The sequence below is a fragment of the Syngnathus acus genome, chromosome 23, assembly GCF_901709675.1.
Source record: "Syngnathus acus chromosome 23, fSynAcu1.2, whole genome shotgun sequence".
NCBI classification, from domain to species: Eukaryota; Metazoa; Chordata; class Actinopteri; order Syngnathiformes; family Syngnathidae; genus Syngnathus; species Syngnathus acus.
Genome location: NC_051107.1, coordinates 5,542,899 through 5,560,199, shown reverse-complemented (window position 1 = coordinate 5,560,199; position 17,301 = coordinate 5,542,899). Strand labels below are relative to the sequence as shown.

The following is a 17,301-nucleotide window of genomic DNA, read 5'->3' as shown; positions in this document are numbered from 1 at the left end:
TCCCACTTTCCTGGAAAACCATGAACGCCTCAGACAGCCACGTCAGCGGTTGCCAGCGTTCGCTCACGCTGACACAAAACTAAGTCAATGAGCTTTTTAATAATAATAAAATAATCATACATAAATGCAAGCATGTTTATTTTAAATGCTCCCAAAAACATTGTCAAGCATATGATTGCCAGTAGCTTGTACAAAGTCCTTTATATATATATATATAACTTGGGTAAACAGCAGTACATGTCAACTATTTCAATATTGATACATTTACTTCAGTTAACACAACTTTAAAGTACATTCAAGCAAAAGCTGCCAATTTTGGCAAAATGCAAAAAGGAAATTGGCAAAAATGTAACTAGATCACTCCACAGTAAAGCATAATAATTCTAACTTTGGACAAAGACCATTGTGGAATGGCGGAAACAAACATTTAATAGCTCCGACTCCCAGCTTGAACACATCTAGTGATTCAAGAAAATAAGATATCCAGCTCTAATATTTAACCTAAAACAAGAGTGGCACCATCTGCCTACATCAATGCCCAAATTAACAATTTGCCTTCAACGTATTCAAGTGACAAAAAGGGCTCGGCAAATCCCTTAAAATATTTAACGTGTCTAATTATAAGAAGAAAGAAATACATCCTGCTTTATAGTGCAAAAGTTCCAGTCACACACTAAGTGCACTTGATAATATTTTTGTCATTTCTACCATCATCTGATATTAGCATTTATGCTAAGACACGCTAAGCTGCACGTTTCAAAAAGAGGCTCCGACCCTTCAAAAAAACAAATATTCAGACTGATGTGTTGCTACTTCCTAAAGAACTATTCGAATGAGCTTGAGATGAATTGACAAGGCCACCCAAGATACTTAAGAGCACTTTGAGCATTAGAAAGGACACTTTTTTTTTTTTAAACTTCATAACATTGCCTCTGGCTGTATTTACATGCCGAAAGAGGAAATGATTCACAAACTTTGGCCTTTTTCAAAGCTAAAAAAATGTCTTTGGAAAGCTTCAATTGTTGATGTAAATGTTTTGTCCAACATGTCACTAAATACAAAAATCGTCACCTTGGACTTGAGTCTATACTTCCCCTCATATGTTCTTCAAGAGCTGTAGTGGTCCTAAAAACACACACACACAAAAATTTAAATGTGACGTTCAGGAACGGAGACGAGCGTTTGGGCGATGACGAGCGGAGACCTGGATGGTGTTGACGACGCCGCTGGCCATGACCGAGAGCTTTCCGGCGACGTTGCGCACCCCCATTTTCAGCTGCGTCATGTCGGGAGCGCTCGGCAGCACGTTGGTCAGGCGGTACGAGCTGGCTGCAATCGAAGAAATAAAAAAAGACCAAAACGCTCACACTGGCGTATCGTTACCGACGAGTCCGAGATACTCACCGGCTTGCTTCTTCTGATCGTCAAACAAGTCAGCTGAACTTATAGCAGAACTCCCGGCGAGTCTCTCCAGGCGCGATCTGGCTTCGTACTGCCAACAAGCAAATTTTTTTTTTAAGTGTCTGACATTAAGCTTGCACATTTAGCCGAGACAAAAAACAACAAAATAAGCTAGTGCGAAAATGCACCCCAAAAAAAATCCTGTAAAAAATATCTGTACCTCTGTGTTGTCTTGTTTCCCAAAGTACATATCTGAGGAGATGGCTTTGACGTCCTGGCCGAACTTCTTGCGAGCTTCTCCCGTGTCTGGGACGGGTGCCGGGTCTACTTTCCTGCGCGGGGCGGGCCTGCGAGCAGACTTTGACGTCATCACAGCGGATGGAAATCGAGTCAGAACCTTCTCACCTTTCATCTAGCGAGGTGATGGCCGACGTCAAGAAGAAGTCCGGTTCGGCTTTCTTGCTCCATCGGGAGAGAAAGTCTGACGAGTTGCTTTGCTCGTAACGGGACAGGACCCTGAGATGGTTTCAAAGAGAGCGGCCGTGTAAAATATGAAAGCTCTGCACTTTTTCCATCGCATCCTACCCTGACCCGAAGCTGTCCTCGTCGTCATCGTAGTCATAGTCTTCGGTGAAACGCGCCTGTTTGCCTGTCCTGGCCGCCAGGGGGCGCTCCTGCTGGATGATGTGCATGTCGGACGTCACCGAGTGAGACACTCCACTAGAGGGCGAGAGAAACGACACTTTAGAAACAAACTGCTTTTTGTGTTTTGGACCTCCAAGGTCAGCTCTCAGCGTACCTCCTGACCCCGAGCCCCATTCCCAGTCTCTCCGCTTGCTCCCGCTTCTTCCCGTCCAGATTCTTCAGCTTCAGGTCGTCCTTTTTCCTCTGCTCCTCCAGGTCTTGGTAGGCCAGACGCATGGATGGCGCACTGAGAGCACAACATCGGATGGATTCAACGCTGAGTGGACACAACATTAGGTACACAATCCGAGCGCGCCCTCACATGGACTCGGCCGTTTTCGTGTTGTTCTTCTTGTCGCCGGCCACGTCCTCTACCTTCTCCCGGAGCTTGTCGGCAGCTTGCGCTTTCTTCTCCAGCTCGTTGAAGCTCTTCCCGCTCACCTTCTGAGCGCCCAGGCCGCCTTTCTTGGCGGCCATCTGCGAGGACGAAACACACACTCGAGTGTTACCATAAGATAGCGAGACACGAGAGGTGGATGTGGACGTACCGTTTTCTTGGCGCCGCCCGGCTTCTTCTTGAGAAGAGACAAGGGTTCTGGGAAGAACACGACAGATTTGATTATTAAACAGGAAAATGCGCAAGTGAGCGAATGAGCGTTTAACCTGGATTGGCTTTCGGGGAAGCGCTCAGCTGGTCCACACTGGGCCCGTTCTCTGCATTGCCTGAAAGTCACGAGATGCATTTATATGACTATAGCATATAAATAGACAGAAACGCCAGTACCTTCTTCCACGTTGCCTTCCGCGTCAAATGTCACAGAGCTGAGGCTCATTTTGGCCATATTTTCCGGAACTTCCTGTTCATCAAACATATACAGAGCGCTGTGTTAATTCCGAAAGGTGCGACTGTGAGTCGAGGGCTAGTACCTGCGTGTGGAGACTGAAGAAATCATCGTGCTTCTCTTCTGGCGACGTGGTCAGCGCTGAACCCTGACTGTCCAACCAAAGCTACGAAGACAAAATGTGCAAATGAATAGATGACAAAATCCATACATTGATGATATTTTTGTTACCTCGGTGCCATGCGCTCTGGTGGCGTACGTGGCTTGCGTCTTGATCTTCTCTCTGTACAGCTGAGCGGCCCGGCTGTTGTATTTGACGTTGGCGGCGTTGGCCGTGCAGCTGTGCTGGTTGAAGAACGACACCTAGACAGGAAATGAGGTCAGTGCGCCGTCGTTTATGGCTTGACGTTTTTGCGTGCGGCTCTGCTCACCGCGTTGGCGTTGCCTCCCACTTGCATGCATCGCAGTTGGTACCATGACCAGTTAAAATCCAGCTCTGTGGACCTGTTGACAAAAAGATCATGTTTTGTTACATGCCAAAGTGTATTAGAAATGCAACCATTGTAAAATGCACACCTAATATTGACTCATGCTCACCTGATGAAGGACAAGTGCACACCTAGAGACCTGTGCGTTCCCGAACAGTCTATACAAAGGAACACGCCATATGTGATGCTGGCCCAACTGGGATTTTTCGCTGAGCAGTCAAAACAAGCCTGGGAACAAAAAAAAAAAACTTGTATTGAATTGAACTTTATACAACTCATCAACACTAACAAAAGCTAAGCTAAGAGGTAACAGCTGTTGTTCAAAGTAGATCGCGCGCACAATTGAAGCAGACGTTAAAAACTTGTAGAAACACTAATTGTCTTTTTTTATTGTAGTAATTGGGTGTAGAACATTTAGAAGTAATTAAATGACACTTAACTGTCAAAATAAAAGCTACCCAAACTCATTCCTGTCAACCAGCTAGTAATTAGCTGACACCTAATTACTCTTCCGAAGTTTCTTCCACGTGAACATTCCTTGTAAATAAATCAAATTAACACACAAACACACTCACTGTGTCGTTATTTAAAGTCGGGTTGCTAACTTTTATGCTAACCGTGACGGTGCGACGTGTCAGACGTCGACTTACTTCCTTGTTACGAGCGGAGCTAAAGTCTCACCTTATTCGTGGGAACGGAGCGAAGCCGCTTGAAAATGGCACCTATGTCTTGCTTGCTGGGTTCCGCCATGATTCTGGGAGCAAAATTAATAGAAACGCGTTTATGTTTAATTATAAGCCAAGTGACACGTACGTTTCAGGAGGGAAAACATTCTAGCTCGCCTGTGATTGGCTGAAAATAGCACGTGGCTAAGTTGTGGTTGCAGTTCATTGTGGGTAATGTAGTTTGCGAGGCTATTCACGCTAGGAAAACAATTAAATGGCTTCGTTGCTACATTTTCTGGCGTGTATTCAACAAACACCATAGTCAATACGTTACTGCAATAAATTCATTTATTATGTTGTGTGGGACAACATTTACAAACATGAGCTGTGCAAATGACAACGTCATGAGCTGTGCAAATGACAACGTATGTGTCCTGAAAACTTGGCAAAAACTTGGCAATTCATTTCTGGGTTTAAAGGCACCAGGGGAATTCATTTCTGGATTTAAAGGCACCAGGGTTGGTTTCTCTCTCGCTCTCATTTTTGAATCATTAAATCATGGCTACACAATGCAAATGGAAAAATGTCTCCCAGGGCAAGGCTATCATCATCATAACTGATTCGTTTAAAAAAAATGGAATAAAGTATTACATCAGTAACAATTCATAGACTAGCCGATTAATTGTAAGAATTTGGCCCCATGCAAAAAGGGAAAAACTATCACGTTGGAAAGTAGGAGAATAACATAAAACATTCAATTTTTGTACAAACTGATTCTCAGTCAGAGCATTTGAACAGAACAAAGAGCACTTAAGGGTATCATAAATTAACAATTATCAACTTCCTACCATTCCAAAGCTTAATTTGTGGCATTTACATGTGCCTGTAACAAAATACCGTATTTTGCCGCGGTTGTATGCCGTATTGAATAATAATAAAAAAAAAAAAAACTCCCATACTTGAAACTGAGGTGGCGCTTCAAGCCTTCTGGAAGATATTCAGTGTCGAATAAAAGGCAAAAAAAATATATATATGTACATACAATCTAGAATCAAAAGTAGAGAGGATTGCATATAATTAGGTCAGTGGTTGAATGTACAACAACAGCATTTATAGTCGGCGGACAGCTCATGAACAAAATACAATCAGTGAGTTTACATTCAAGTGCAGTGCCAAAGAAGACTTCAACCCCGACGTGAACCACACGAGGGCGCCACAAGACTGAGATCAAGTCACGTGAACTAAGCCCACCACCAACCCACCCAATCGTGTCGAAGTCCATAGCGGCTTGCGTTTAATGAAACCTTCCATCAGGCCCAGTGTTTACTGCATTTTAATTGATGAGCCTTTTTTTTTTTTTTTTTTTAGTTTGTAACAGCGTCAACAAGTGTCTTAATGCCAAACTTAAGTGATCCTCCATCTTGGGAAGGTCCTTTTGTGGGCTCACGTCTCTTACCACGCCACACAAAAACACGGGAAATGTTGGCGAGAAGGCCACCTTTGTCTCCATCGACTTGACTCACTTGTGGTCACTACTGGATGTCCTCCACGTAGTTGGCGGGGTAGAGCCCGATTTTGCCGTCCTTGAGTCGACCTTTGCACCAGCCCTGGTCGTCCTCCTCGCCGATTTTGGTCAGCTCGTCACCTTGTGGGGGGATCAGATCAAGTTGGGCTCTTTGGAGTTTACGGAACGCTAAAGTTGAGTGCCATACCCGCTTTGAAGGTGAGCTCGTCCTGCTCCTGCCCCTCGTAGTCGTACAGAGCCCGGACGGGCACCGAGACCACCGGGGAGGCCGGCTCGTCCTCAAACGGGTTGCCGTCGCCGTTGGCCGAGAAGGGGTTGGCGGTGGTGTCCTCGTCGGACCAGTCCGGGGTCCTCTCCGCGCTGCTGACGCTGGGCACAGGACACGAAAGGTCATCGTTAAGAGGGAGGGAGGACAAGACGATAAGCCGTCACGGCGGATCCTGACGTATCCAATGAGCTGTTTTTTTGCGAGAGGAAATCAGGAAAAGTGACGTGGCATGTGGGAACAAAGCCGCAAGCAGATCATTGAGGCACACAAGTGATTGGAGCCAGCGGAAAATTTTGGACGACCGCCACCGGAACGTCCCGACAGGAGAAATTATTTACAGTCAGATCTGTGAGATAATAGCATTTGACAGACACACAAAGACGTCACAAGTGTGCGACACAGCGGGTCACCATGCACGGTGCCACCTGCGGAAGGATGCAAAGATGGAAGTAGCCAGCAGAGTCCTCAACCACAAAAAAAAAAAAAAAAAAAGAGCCACATAAAGGACAAGCGCGGGTGTATCAACCAACGTTTTCACTTCCTCCTTTTTGTCACTGATGTGGTTGAGTGCCGCCGGCGGTGGCGGCGGCGTCTCCTCAGCCACCTCCGCCACCTCCGCCACCTCCGCCACCTCGGCCACCTCCGCCTCCCGCTCTTCTTCGTCGTCGTCGTCGTCCTCGTCGAACGGGTTGGAGCCCGCTTTCGCGGGCGCGCTCAGGCTAATGCTTCGGGACACAATGAGAGAGTGGACGCTGAGAAAGCCACGCACACACAAACGTACATATGATGATGTGACGACTTCCTGCTTGGAAAACTTCCAGGTGATCCCTGAGCATGCAGATAGCCCCGCCCCCAAATGGACAGCCGTGATGACGACAACAACGACTCAAGGACGGCAGCGCACTCGAGTGAATCCTGACGGATTATTTCATAAACACGGCTCCTTGCAAATGTAACTTTGCTTATGTTGCAGTCAACAAAGCGCCTGTAGCTTCATCTTCTTTTAAGATACATATAGAGGTCAAACGCTTCCCATGACCCGCATTCCTGGCGTTAACTCCTCTCGCGCACTTATGAAATCGGACACTTTGGAGCGAGTAGGTCCGGCCCGCTGAGTTATTAGAGTTCATTTTCGCGTGCAGGTGTTTCATTTGTCCAAAGCGAACATTCCGGCACCTTATCGTCACGCAGCGCGCAACGGCGATATTTCCACACCGCCGCTTTTGGCCCGCGTTCAACTATGCACCAAAAGACGTCTTTCCCGACAAACTGCGAGCGTTTGCGGTCGCCGGGGAGACAGCTGCACCAGCGCCTTACGCAACTTTATCGGCGCATTCCTGCACAGGATGTCGCCATGTATGGTTCCGAGATAAGCGCACAAGGGAGGAGGGGGGGGGGGGGGGTGTTTGTGTGCAGAGAGCAGCCACTAAAAAAAAAAGAGAGTTGCAACATGTACCTGCTGTTGTTGGTCTTGAGCGGCTGAACCGGCTGGTCGGCCCCGGTTTGACTGATGCCCGTCAGCGTGACGCCCTCGGAGGTCTTCTTCGTCCCCCGCCTGCTGAGGGTCCGGTTCAGGTCTATGGACCAGTCCTGTGATGCAGAAACGCAGCTGAGCATCTCGTGGAGGGAAAATGTATACATTTTCCAAAATCAAATCCTCGCCAGGTGCCACATTGAGAACATGCCAGCATAGTGTACTCCAAACCAGAAGGGGGCAGCATATTTGCTTGGATGCGACTTCTGCTGAGCCAAGGCACGTATTTTACAAAACCTCATCTCAAAAGTCATTATCATTCTCTCCAAAAAGTCAGTTTTTTTTTTTTTTTAAATAAATAAAGGAAATCTCTACGCCACCAGAGGTGAACCCCGGAACCTGTAGCCCCTTTCACACTGCCGACGTCCCGTCAAATTTGTTGCATGCGTTGACACGACTGCTGCGGCTTGACGCATTTGGATAATGAGATGCGAGGCAGCCAGAAAATTCAAGCAGGGAGGGAAAAAAAAAAAACCATGCGGCCAGTGTGAAAGGACTCGACCGCTTTTCCTTCAGGTCTTGCTTTGCCGTCCTCGCGGACACGCACTTGAATGAAAGCAGGGAGAGCGTTAGCGTGAATGAAGAAGGATCCCGACATGCTCCACCCCCCCTCCCCTATCTGTTGGTAGCCGTGGTGATACGGAGAGCACTCACTACAATGGACCTTCTCTTAAAGGAGTGAACGTGGGACCAGTCCAAGTTCTGGAGGAAAGGGAAGGCAGGTGGAGATTAATGTGGACGTTAGTGAAAAGCTACAATCTTCCAAATGGCTGATCCTGCACGTTCCTGGAAGAGCTCCGCTTCCCTGATGCCAAACTTGGGCAGTGACGAATTTAAGTGATACATTTGCAGCGCTTTACCTCAAACTGAGGCCAGTTCATCGGCATGCCAGGACCGTGGTTGGACCGGAACCACTTCAGGTCCTCCTCGCCGTCCGTGGCGGCGATGGTGTCTTCCAGCGTGTGGTAGATCGTCTGGAACCTAACGACAACGCACGTTAACCTTTCGTTCGTTTTTGTTTGCCGGAGAGCCGATTGTGGCCGTGTTTGCCCACTTGTGATTGGTGGAGAGGTCCAAGTGCTGCTTGACTTCCAGCAGGAGCTCCTTGAAAAAGCGAATGCGCTTGTCTTCAAACTGCTGCCACTGCTCAAAGACCTGCTCCATGTTCTCCATGTACTGAGGCGTCAGCTTGTCCAGCTCCTCCAGGGACTTTTCGTAGCGTTCCTTTGTCTGGATAAAGAAGGGTGGCCCAATTATGCATGGCGACTTCAAGGTTGTGTGGGGGGTGAGGTTGTTACCTTCTGTGCCTCCTGCTGGCACTTCTCCACCTTCTCCTGGAGCTTCTTCAGCACTTCGGGATTGTTGTTGCTCTCCAGCTTGCTGTTGTTCTCCCGGCTGGCCGCCAGCTTCTCCTCCTTGCAGGCTGAATGGTACATCTTCTTCATGGTCTCCACCTGGGAAATTGATTTGGTGGATTCATTTGGATCTACTGTGTGGATGTTGTGGTTCCTAATTAAATAGAATGAGATTTTTTTTTTTTGTTGATCTCTCTTCTAGAAAGTCACAACTGGAGGGCCGTCGTCACACATAGTTTGCTCTCCGCATGTTTCTACAAGTCGCGATGTGAGGGGACTCACCACCCCCCCCCCTCCCGTCATTTTCCAGCACTGCTAATAAGCCTCATTTCCTCCCGACGTTCTGCCACTTGTCCCGCCGTCGGTCAATAAATCTCCATGGCTACAAAACTCTATTCTTCAAATGCGGGCCAGGATGTCCCCGCCCCTTCCCTGGTGACATCACAGACATGCACAGGATATCAGGCTCGGGGTCGTGAGGAATGCCAGCTCGGAGGCAACTTGAAAGCTCCGCCTGGAATGTTTTGCCGCTGTCAGAGCGCTGGAACTTGACCGAGTCCAGAAAGTATTGGGAAACAGAAAAGCGGCTGGAAGAATGAGTCAGGCGTCATGTGTCGGCGCTGACTAAGTGAGCATGTGTACCTCTTTGAGCTTCTTGGCCCAGGGCTTCTGCGCCTTGCGGAAGCCGTCGTCGGCCTCCTTGGTCTCCTTGAAGCCGCCGATCATCTGCTTGTGGTAGGCGTCGCGCTGCCAGTTCTTCAGCTGCTCAAAGTCCTCGCCCATCAGCGCCGCCTTCACCTCCATGTGCAGCTCGCTGACCTTCTCCGCTTCCGTGCACAGCGACGACCACGCCCGCTCCAGCATGCCATACTGGGGGCCTGGCCAGAGGGGGGGGGGGGAACAAAAACACCTTGACATTTAAAACATCGGTCCACCGCTGCATAAAGACCGCCGAATTGCCGCCTGACCTTTCTCTATGAGCTGCCTCCAGCGCTTGCCCCACTCGCTCAGCTGCTGGGCGTACGACTTCTCGATGCGCGCCCGCTCGTGGATGCAGCTCATGAGGTCGTTGCACAGTCTGTTGCCATCGTCCACCCGCTTCACCGTGCGCTTGTAGTTGCCCACCTGACAACAGAGGGGTGGGGAAAAAACAATATAAAAATGACAGCTCGCTGTCGTCTTTCCGTGACCGTCTCGGGCACCTCCTCACCTCCCAGAAGCTGTCGCTGGAGACGTCGATCATGGAGTCGTCGTAGGAGCCCGACATGGCTGCTGCCGGATGTGACAAGTAGACTGGAGAAGATTGCAAAAAGGGACAGGACAGGGGGGAGAGTTAATCAGGTTGTATTACAATATTTTTAAAATGTGCGCAGGAACACTTCCGCTTGCTTCAAACCACCACAGACTTGTCTCTGTTTTCATCCCCCCTCCTCCTCCTCCTCCTCCTCCTCCTCCTCCCCTCCATTAATTGAAAAGCTCTCATTATTCCTCACATGCACCGGTTCCTCCTCGCTGCAGCTGCCCCGCTCACATCCGAGACACTTGTCCGCCAATTTTCCGCTTAATTCCAGCGTTGATAACAACCTGGGCCAACAGGTTTGCAATAGCAAACTTTGGATTGGACACACATGTTTGCCAAATGGGAGCAAACGCTCGGAGTGTGTGTGATGCTGGTCAGTGACCCGTGGTGCGCTGGCAAGCTTGCACAGTGGATCTTATTGTGGCCCCATGAAAACGTCCATACACACTACATAGCTCTAGACTCACACACACGTACACAAAGAGTGATTGTGGAAGCCCGTTCTGTTCTTGCGGCCACATCCGAACGAATCAAAGGCCAAGAGGAACCAAACGTGACTTGACCCGCGAGTGTACACACGGTTGTTGACACGGCAAAAGTCTGAAGTCCAGTGCCTCGCGAGGAAAATCTAACTCGGTGGGAAAACTCCATGGTGAAGGTCGGGGTTTGGTTACACAATTGTCACGGTTGCGATTTGCCAAATCGGAAATCCTATCAGTGTGGCGCTTAATTGAATTATCCTCCGAAAATTGGCAGAGTTGTGCTTTGTAGATTACGGAGCTTAGCCGTGACGTAATCAAACACAACAATGATGGCCACTCGGGAGCCGCTGTCATAAGCCTGATGGAATTTTGGTGCTTTCGAGATCCACCTGGGAAACGAGAGTTCCCACATTGGTGTTTGACGTTAACTTTAAAAAAAAAAAACTTAAGTCGCTGGAGGGAAATGAGATAAGTGGTCATCTGAGGCCTGATGTGAATATTGAAAGTTGATCTGAAAGAGGAGCCAACTGGGTTAAAAGTGAAATATCCAGAAAGGCAAGTTACATAAGTAAATAAAAAAAAAATTATCACAGTTAAGAGGAAGCTCTGTTTCCACTTCCTTCTTTTGTTGCACAAAAGGCCAAGCTACTCCGTCCTGAGACGTTGCTAAATCCCAGAAACACCGAAAAGTGCACATTTCCATGACAGCGGGAAGGTTGTGACCTCAGGTTTGTGTGTCGCTCTGCGGCAAATCCCCTTTGCGACACAATGCCATTTGCTCTGGGCAGGTTCAAGCATTTTCCACTGCGCTTGCCAGAACTTCATAGAGGAACAGAATAAAGGGACACTCGGCATTGCATGGCAGCGGGGAGGGGGACCATCACGCTGGCTGGCTGGCTGGCTGGCTGGCTGCCTTTCTTGGGGTTTGTTGTTGTTTTCACATTAGCAGGAAAAAGGAAATTGTCTTTCACCAGTGCTATGATAAAGTAACATCACATTATTGTACAAAAAAAAGTTAAATTGCATACCTCAAAGATGTTTTTGCAGGTGTTCCTAATGTTTTGTCCAGGGAATGGCAAACGAATGGGGGGGACAGGACGTGGATCAGGAGGTGAGGCTGCCCCGCCCTTTAACACTTTACACTCCTTGATTCAACCGTGACTAATAATTTGACCATTTATTGCACACTTTAAAGCCCGATATTGACATTTTCTAACGCCCAAGTTAAATCAACGTCACGTCTGTCCAAGTCTTAACACTTATAATGTCATCCGATGTTCGAATTTAGTTTTTATGACAGACTTTTTCACTTTATACGTTGCAGTTTACTTTTACATTCTTCGTATTGAAACGCAACTTTGACTAGTTAGCCGTGCCCCGCTCCCTTTGGTGCTAGCAAATTAGCCATCGCCGTTAAGAAAAAAAGAAAAAGAAAGTTCAAATGAACAAAATCAACGTGCTGTTGTGCTCTTACCTCTTACAAGTTCGCTCGGATCGATGACTTTATGTCCGAGTTGCTGGTTGATTTCCTTAGTCGGGCTGGTTTTAGGAGTTTGTCCCTTTTTTCCGGGAGAAGCGGTCCCACCAGCGAGCGACTGTATGACACCACCGTCGATTGCCCCAAAATGTCTTATAACACATCCGGTTGTGATGTCAATTTCAAAATAAAACAATCCTCAGCGCTTGATGCGTTTTATGAGTGTGGTACTTGCCCAACCTCTAACTTTACTCTGAAAAACGCAAGCGCTTCGATCGTGACGCCGCATCCGCTGGACCAGCTGCGATCCCTCAAAGTTTCCATCGATAAAGTAGCATTTCTGAAAAGTTTACAGGTTAATATAATATATACAAATACTTGTTAAACATGAACACATTATTATGACGACATTGCTATTGAGCAATTCAGCAAATATTTTTATTTTATAAACCATATGCATTGCTAGTGGGCAAATAAAATGACATTCTACAAGAGCAGTTGTAGGCAAAACGAGGCACAATACAATGTAATAACATACAAAAGTATTTCTTTTGAATCCATGTTGAGCATTATTGTTAAAAAGTGCATCACTTCCAGGTGGCCGCAGCGGAGCGGGCGGTCCCGCTGTTGACGCCGCTGCCCTTGGCGACCTTTGACCCCAGCGACTGACCCCAGCGGCTCCGCAGTTCGGCGCTGTCGCTCTGCGCCTGCTCTTCGTCATACCTACACACAAATCATTAAGATCCTTGATATTGTACCCTTCGATAGCTCAGTTGGTAGAGCGGAGGACTGTAGAGGCAAAAGCTGAAATCCTTAGGTCGCTGGTTCAAATCCGGCTCGAAGGACATTTTATGATACTTGAAATATTATTTTTTGGAACGCAAGTTCAAATGAATGAAGTCCAATTGTGTAACAATTTAAGTGGCCTCGACATATTGTATTGTTTGAAAAGTAACTACTTTGAACAGGTTCAAGTGACAAGGAGGCCAAGCTCATCTCTGGTTTCCATAGCAACGAGTAATTTTGAGGACTCACAGAAGTTCATAGTTCCCCAGGGCGTCTCTCGGCGGGCTTCGGTTCCAGCGGCTGTCCGGCATCTCGCCGTTGGGCGTGACGATGTTGAGGGTGTCGTTGATGAGGTTGTACTTGAGGATGCGGTCGTTGGCCGTACTGGACGTCAGTGAGGGCGATGCGTTCACCTGGAGACATATTTGAATTCAAATATCATCCAGTAAAAATACTTGTAATGTGTGTGTTTTTAAATGACTAGCTTTGTTAAAAGAAAGGTTTTTGCACAAAAAAAAAAAAAATTCCTTCGAGCCGGATTTGAACCAGCGACCTAAGGATCTCAGCGTATGCCTCTACAGTCCTCCGCTCTACCAACTGAGCTATCGAAGGCGATGTCCTGAAGCATCACTTTTCCATTCAAATACAAAACCGATACTTGTCAATGGCATTTTTATCGGAACATAAAAACTGTAAAATCACTCGTATGCAAGCAAAGACTATTCCGGTGAAGTCGATGGACGCAAAAGCGCCGGTATATGTACGGTAGCCTCGCTTAGCTGAGCTTGCTAACACATTAGCATCGGGCTACACAAACATGGCGGACTTAAAGGGGCCGCGTCGCAATTACCTGTTTTGATGATTTCGATGGCATGTTTTAATTTCTATTCCTTTACGCGAAAAGTGTAATGTAAATCAAATCAACCTTTCTGTTAATTATTTTTCTTTTATGCTTTACTGACCCACCTCAATGAGCCATGGCTTGAGCTTGTCATCGATGATGATGTCATAACCGTAACACTCAAAACAATGCTTGTCATTGTTCATCACGGGCTGGGGAAAAAAATGTGGAAAAACAAATGAATGCGACATTTGTACTTTACAAAACAAGTCCCAATTCAGGACACTTTAACACTTACAGCCACTGCCTTTAAGGATTGCACCACAATCCAGTGGATCTGGTCAAAGAGGCGACTGGTCACCTCCTCTCCTCTGGTGCTCTCCAGGTACAAACGCAGATTACTCACCGTCCACTTGCCACCGTGGACGTGGTTGTAGTCGTCCTGTGTGGACGGACGACAGCGGAATGACACAATAACTAGCGTGATGCAATATATCACAAGCCTTACTCCATGTTTCTGGATGGCCACGTTGGTAAGGTGCACAAACATGTTGTCCAGCTCACTTGTACTCGGCGTGTACTTCACCGTGCAGAACCTACAGAAACCCAGCTTGTACCTGACAAGAAACATTGCAAAAAGGAGTCATCGGATAGATTGCATGATTTTAAATAACCCGAATAGGGTGGCTGGGGTCTTACATGTAGCATTTGAGCGGCCGATACGTGGTGACCAGGACATAGAGACGCAGGTCAAACTTTTTCCCTCCAATCAAAAGCGGATTGTCAATGTATAAGGAGATGATGTAGGCCTCCTTGCCACTAGAGGCCGCCATGAACCTGGAAGGAACATGGATTAAACTCAGCATACTACAACCTTCGATAGCTCAGTTGGTAGAGCGGAGGACTGTAGTAACTAATGTTGAAATCCTTAGGTCGCTGGTTCAAATCCGGCTCGAAGGAAACATTTTTAAGCGCCCTCCTTTTGTCATAAAGAAAAAAATGTAGACTGTAGTCATTATAATCAACTCAATTCAGGGACGCTTTCAAACGGGCAGGAAAGAATTAGCGATGAGTTGCTAATCAAAACAGCAGCACCTACCAAACCATGCAATGTTATGTGACTGACGAGTCGACCGTTGTTTTTGTAACGTACGTGGATGTGCGGCTGTCCCGTGACCACTTTTTGATCTGGGACAGTTTGTTGATGAGGAAGATGCCTTTGCCTTGTGCCTTCCCGCACGGCTTCATGATCCACGTACTGGACGGGTTCTTGCGGAACTCCTCGACAAAGAGATTATAATCCGCCGGGAGCATGAATGTCACCGGGACGAAATCTAAAACACACACAAAAGAGTCGATCAAACCGCCGATGACTGAAGTCGGTCACTTACCGAGATGGATGTATTTGCCGTTGTCGTCCTTCTCGGCCAGCGGGTTGCTTTCCTTCTCCAGCTCCTTGCGGTAGCGCTTGATGTTCTTGATCATCAAGTCCTTCCTGGTCAGCTCGTAGTGGTTGGGGAAGTGGTTGACCATCTGCTCGTCAGTCAGACGGTAGCCCGTGTCCACGCTGAACACATTGCGGATGGTCTGGATGCTCATCCTGTCACGTTAGAAACATGCAAGCCATTTGTTACCTCGCAATATTCGACATAAATGAAAGCCCATAGAATCATGAAGACAATTGAATTTGAATTTCTACATTATAATTACGTACTAGTTTTTAATTACCAGTAAAAATTCCAGTCGTCATTTTCCGTCACTTGAACCCAGTCCCTCTTCTCAAAGTTATTGATAAGGACTGACTTCTCAATATCTGTCACCCACTTCACCTTACCGGCCATGTTCCTTCCCACTGCAAAAACCGGGTGAGAGAGAAAAAAAAACAGCAAAAGTGAGTATAAATATGAATAATTTATGTGATAGTTAAGCATTTCTCACCAGTCGATCAACGTGAACAAACATCCAGTCATCCGTGGTTGTCCCTCTAACTAGCAGGATGCTGCATCCTTCTTCCCGGCACCGCCCTCCCTCCTGCCCGTCCCTGGTGCACCCTCACCGGCCTGAATCGACTCAGGCCTTGGTCTCTCGGAAGCTCCAGTTAGAGAAATTAAATCGACTCCATCCTGTTAAGTTAGCGCCCTAAGCCCAGGCAGCAATTTATCGATCCGAGTGACGCGACGAGGAAGGAGTGGCGACAAGTATTGCCCTACATAATAAAAACCCAGCCGTAACGTTTGTTAAATTTGAGTAAGAATATTTTTGTAGGCTGGATTTAAGAAAGGGAAAGAGAAGGGAAAGTGATTTTCGGATGGAATGTTTTTCGCGAGGATAACCTAGCAACCAAGGTGCAATGAGAAACACTACCTCAGTTCGTCTGCTGGGGGCAGTATAAACCTGTCTATTTTAACTCGGGAAAAAATGGTCCAAAAATATTTTACAAAAGGTGTAAAAGCCTACAAGTCCACAGTAAAATGAAACTCAATGACAGTTTGTGCATTCAAAGATTGTTATTTTTATTCTGCCGTCGAAAAGTAATGACACTTCTTCCGGTCTTTTTACGCCACAAGAAAATGTAAAGAAATATATATTTTCTGAATTAAATTATTTAACACTATAATAATATTATATTTGAACCACAGAAATGTGTTTTACTGAATTTTTACTAAATAAGCGTCGAAATTATGTCAACAGTTGACTTCCGGGGTTGTCGGAAGGTTAATCTACCTAGCAACGGAAACGCTTGTTCAAATATACAAGAAAAGACATTAAATCTTTTTATAAGCATACTATTCTAGAATAACGTGCTATATTTACTAAGAAAATTTTGGCCAGTGTTTTCATTTGTTTATTTTACTAAATTAGCATTGTAAATACACGACGCCGGACTCATTAGGGTGGCTTAAACACTATCTCCGGTTGACCACTAGAGGATGCTGTTGTGGCAAAACAAACAAAAAACAGGTTTAAAATCCTAAACTCACCACATTGTTTATCAGACGTTACAAAATGACACTTATATACATATTCAAAACTAAAATATATAAATATAGTTTATATTATTGGTGTGTAAAATTGTACCTTTGTATAGTTAATTGGTTAATTGGTGATACTGTTTATTTCATTTTAAATTAAAATGTAATAAAATGTATAATGAAAGGAGTGTGACTACCTGCACCACACCCCAAAAACAAGTCATATATTTCCCTCCCTCCTCACGAGGTGGTAAAGGCGTGGCCAAGCGTGGTCTTTGGCAGTTACCCGACAGCGACGAGATTAAAGGACGCTGCTGTAAGTTCGAGGAAAACAATACCTAAATATAAATATATATATTTTGATACACATTTTTAATCCTAATGTTATTGTGTTTCTTACAGGGCGGCGTCCGTTTTAATCTACTTTTAAGGTATGTTTACCTTCTTTTTACATGACCTTTGCACGTGGGCGATGACTTCATCTCTTTGTTGTGACAATGGCCTAGTTCAGCCGCTGTAGATTACGCCAGATGACTTTTTAGGCTGTTATAACATGATAATATGATGACAAATAATATCTTTGGGTGGTTTGTACAGCAATATGTGAGCAGCAGTTGAGTTATGGAAATGGGCAATTTGCATGGACAGACAGGAAGCGCTTGAAAAGCAGGTTCAGGCCGA

At 46.4% G+C, this 17,301-nt stretch overlaps 3 protein-coding genes, 1 long non-coding RNA gene and 3 other non-coding genes across 11 annotated transcripts; 3 read left to right on the top strand and 4 right to left on the bottom strand.

The window, feature by feature from the left end:
* Positions 1 to 121: 121 nt before the first annotated feature.
* LOC119117210 (ADP-ribosylation factor GTPase-activating protein 3-like) lies at positions 122 to 4,272 on the bottom strand. 2 transcript variants are annotated; one of them, XM_037243384.1, is made up of 16 exons: positions 4,097 to 4,272; positions 3,525 to 3,643; positions 3,359 to 3,431; positions 3,159 to 3,290; positions 3,013 to 3,093; positions 2,870 to 2,942; positions 2,749 to 2,808; positions 2,634 to 2,680; positions 2,408 to 2,562; positions 2,201 to 2,332; positions 1,987 to 2,121; positions 1,807 to 1,917; positions 1,622 to 1,748; positions 1,405 to 1,495; positions 1,205 to 1,329; positions 122 to 1,125 (listed from the first exon to the last, which is right to left on the bottom strand). In XM_037243384.1, exons 1-16 carry the CDS (start codon positions 4,163 to 4,165, stop codon positions 1,108 to 1,110), a joined length of 1,548 nt encoding a protein of 515 aa, XP_037099279.1. In that variant the 5' UTR covers positions 4,166 to 4,272; the 3' UTR covers positions 122 to 1,107. The 2 variants fall into 2 exon arrangements, with proteins under 2 accessions (XP_037099279.1, XP_037099280.1); XM_037243385.1 differs by having other exon boundaries at positions 1,405 to 1,492.
* A 1,096-nt stretch (positions 4,273 to 5,368) lies between these two features.
* pacsin2 (protein kinase C and casein kinase substrate in neurons 2) lies at positions 5,369 to 12,221 on the bottom strand. Of its 4 annotated transcripts, XM_037243380.1 has the most exons (12): positions 12,019 to 12,221; positions 9,973 to 10,055; positions 9,731 to 9,887; positions 9,405 to 9,640; positions 8,706 to 8,861; positions 8,462 to 8,637; positions 8,268 to 8,388; positions 8,062 to 8,109; positions 7,330 to 7,463; positions 6,404 to 6,598; positions 5,793 to 5,974; positions 5,369 to 5,725 (listed from the first exon to the last, which is right to left on the bottom strand). In XM_037243380.1, exons 2-12 carry the CDS (start codon positions 10,027 to 10,029, stop codon positions 5,613 to 5,615), a joined length of 1,575 nt encoding a protein of 524 aa, XP_037099275.1. In that variant the 5' UTR covers positions 10,030 to 10,055; positions 12,019 to 12,221; the 3' UTR covers positions 5,369 to 5,612. The 4 variants fall into 4 exon arrangements, with proteins under 4 accessions (XP_037099275.1, XP_037099277.1, XP_037099276.1 ...); XM_037243382.1 differs by lacking the exon at positions 6,404 to 6,598 and having other exon boundaries at positions 12,019 to 12,220; XM_037243381.1 differs by lacking the exon at positions 8,062 to 8,109 and having other exon boundaries at positions 12,019 to 12,220.
* Positions 11,233 to 12,755, top strand: LOC119117320. Its single transcript, XR_005096487.1, has 3 exons — positions 11,233 to 11,467; positions 11,592 to 11,655; positions 12,619 to 12,755. It is a non-coding gene; the product is annotated as an uncharacterized LOC119117320 (long non-coding RNA).
* Positions 12,429 to 16,017, bottom strand: ttll1 (tubulin tyrosine ligase-like family, member 1). The gene is made up of 10 exons (XM_037243420.1): positions 15,587 to 16,017; positions 15,377 to 15,500; positions 15,040 to 15,248; positions 14,802 to 14,982; positions 14,348 to 14,485; positions 14,157 to 14,265; positions 13,947 to 14,090; positions 13,774 to 13,860; positions 13,057 to 13,220; positions 12,429 to 12,744 (listed from the first exon to the last, which is right to left on the bottom strand). Exons 2-10 carry the CDS (start codon positions 15,487 to 15,489, stop codon positions 12,609 to 12,611), a joined length of 1,281 nt encoding a protein of 426 aa, XP_037099315.1. The 5' UTR covers positions 15,490 to 15,500; positions 15,587 to 16,017; the 3' UTR covers positions 12,429 to 12,608.
* On the top strand, positions 12,780 to 12,866 carry trnay-gua. Its single transcript is given in 2 exon segments — positions 12,780 to 12,816; positions 12,831 to 12,866. It is a non-coding gene; the product is annotated as a tRNA-Tyr (tRNA).
* trnay-gua lies at positions 13,333 to 13,419 on the bottom strand. The gene is given in 2 exon segments: positions 13,333 to 13,368; positions 13,383 to 13,419. It is a non-coding gene; the product is annotated as a tRNA-Tyr (tRNA).
* Positions 14,522 to 14,608, top strand: trnay-gua. Its single transcript is given in 2 exon segments — positions 14,522 to 14,558; positions 14,573 to 14,608. It is a non-coding gene; the product is annotated as a tRNA-Tyr (tRNA).
* Positions 16,018 to 17,301: the final 1,284 nt, after the last annotated feature.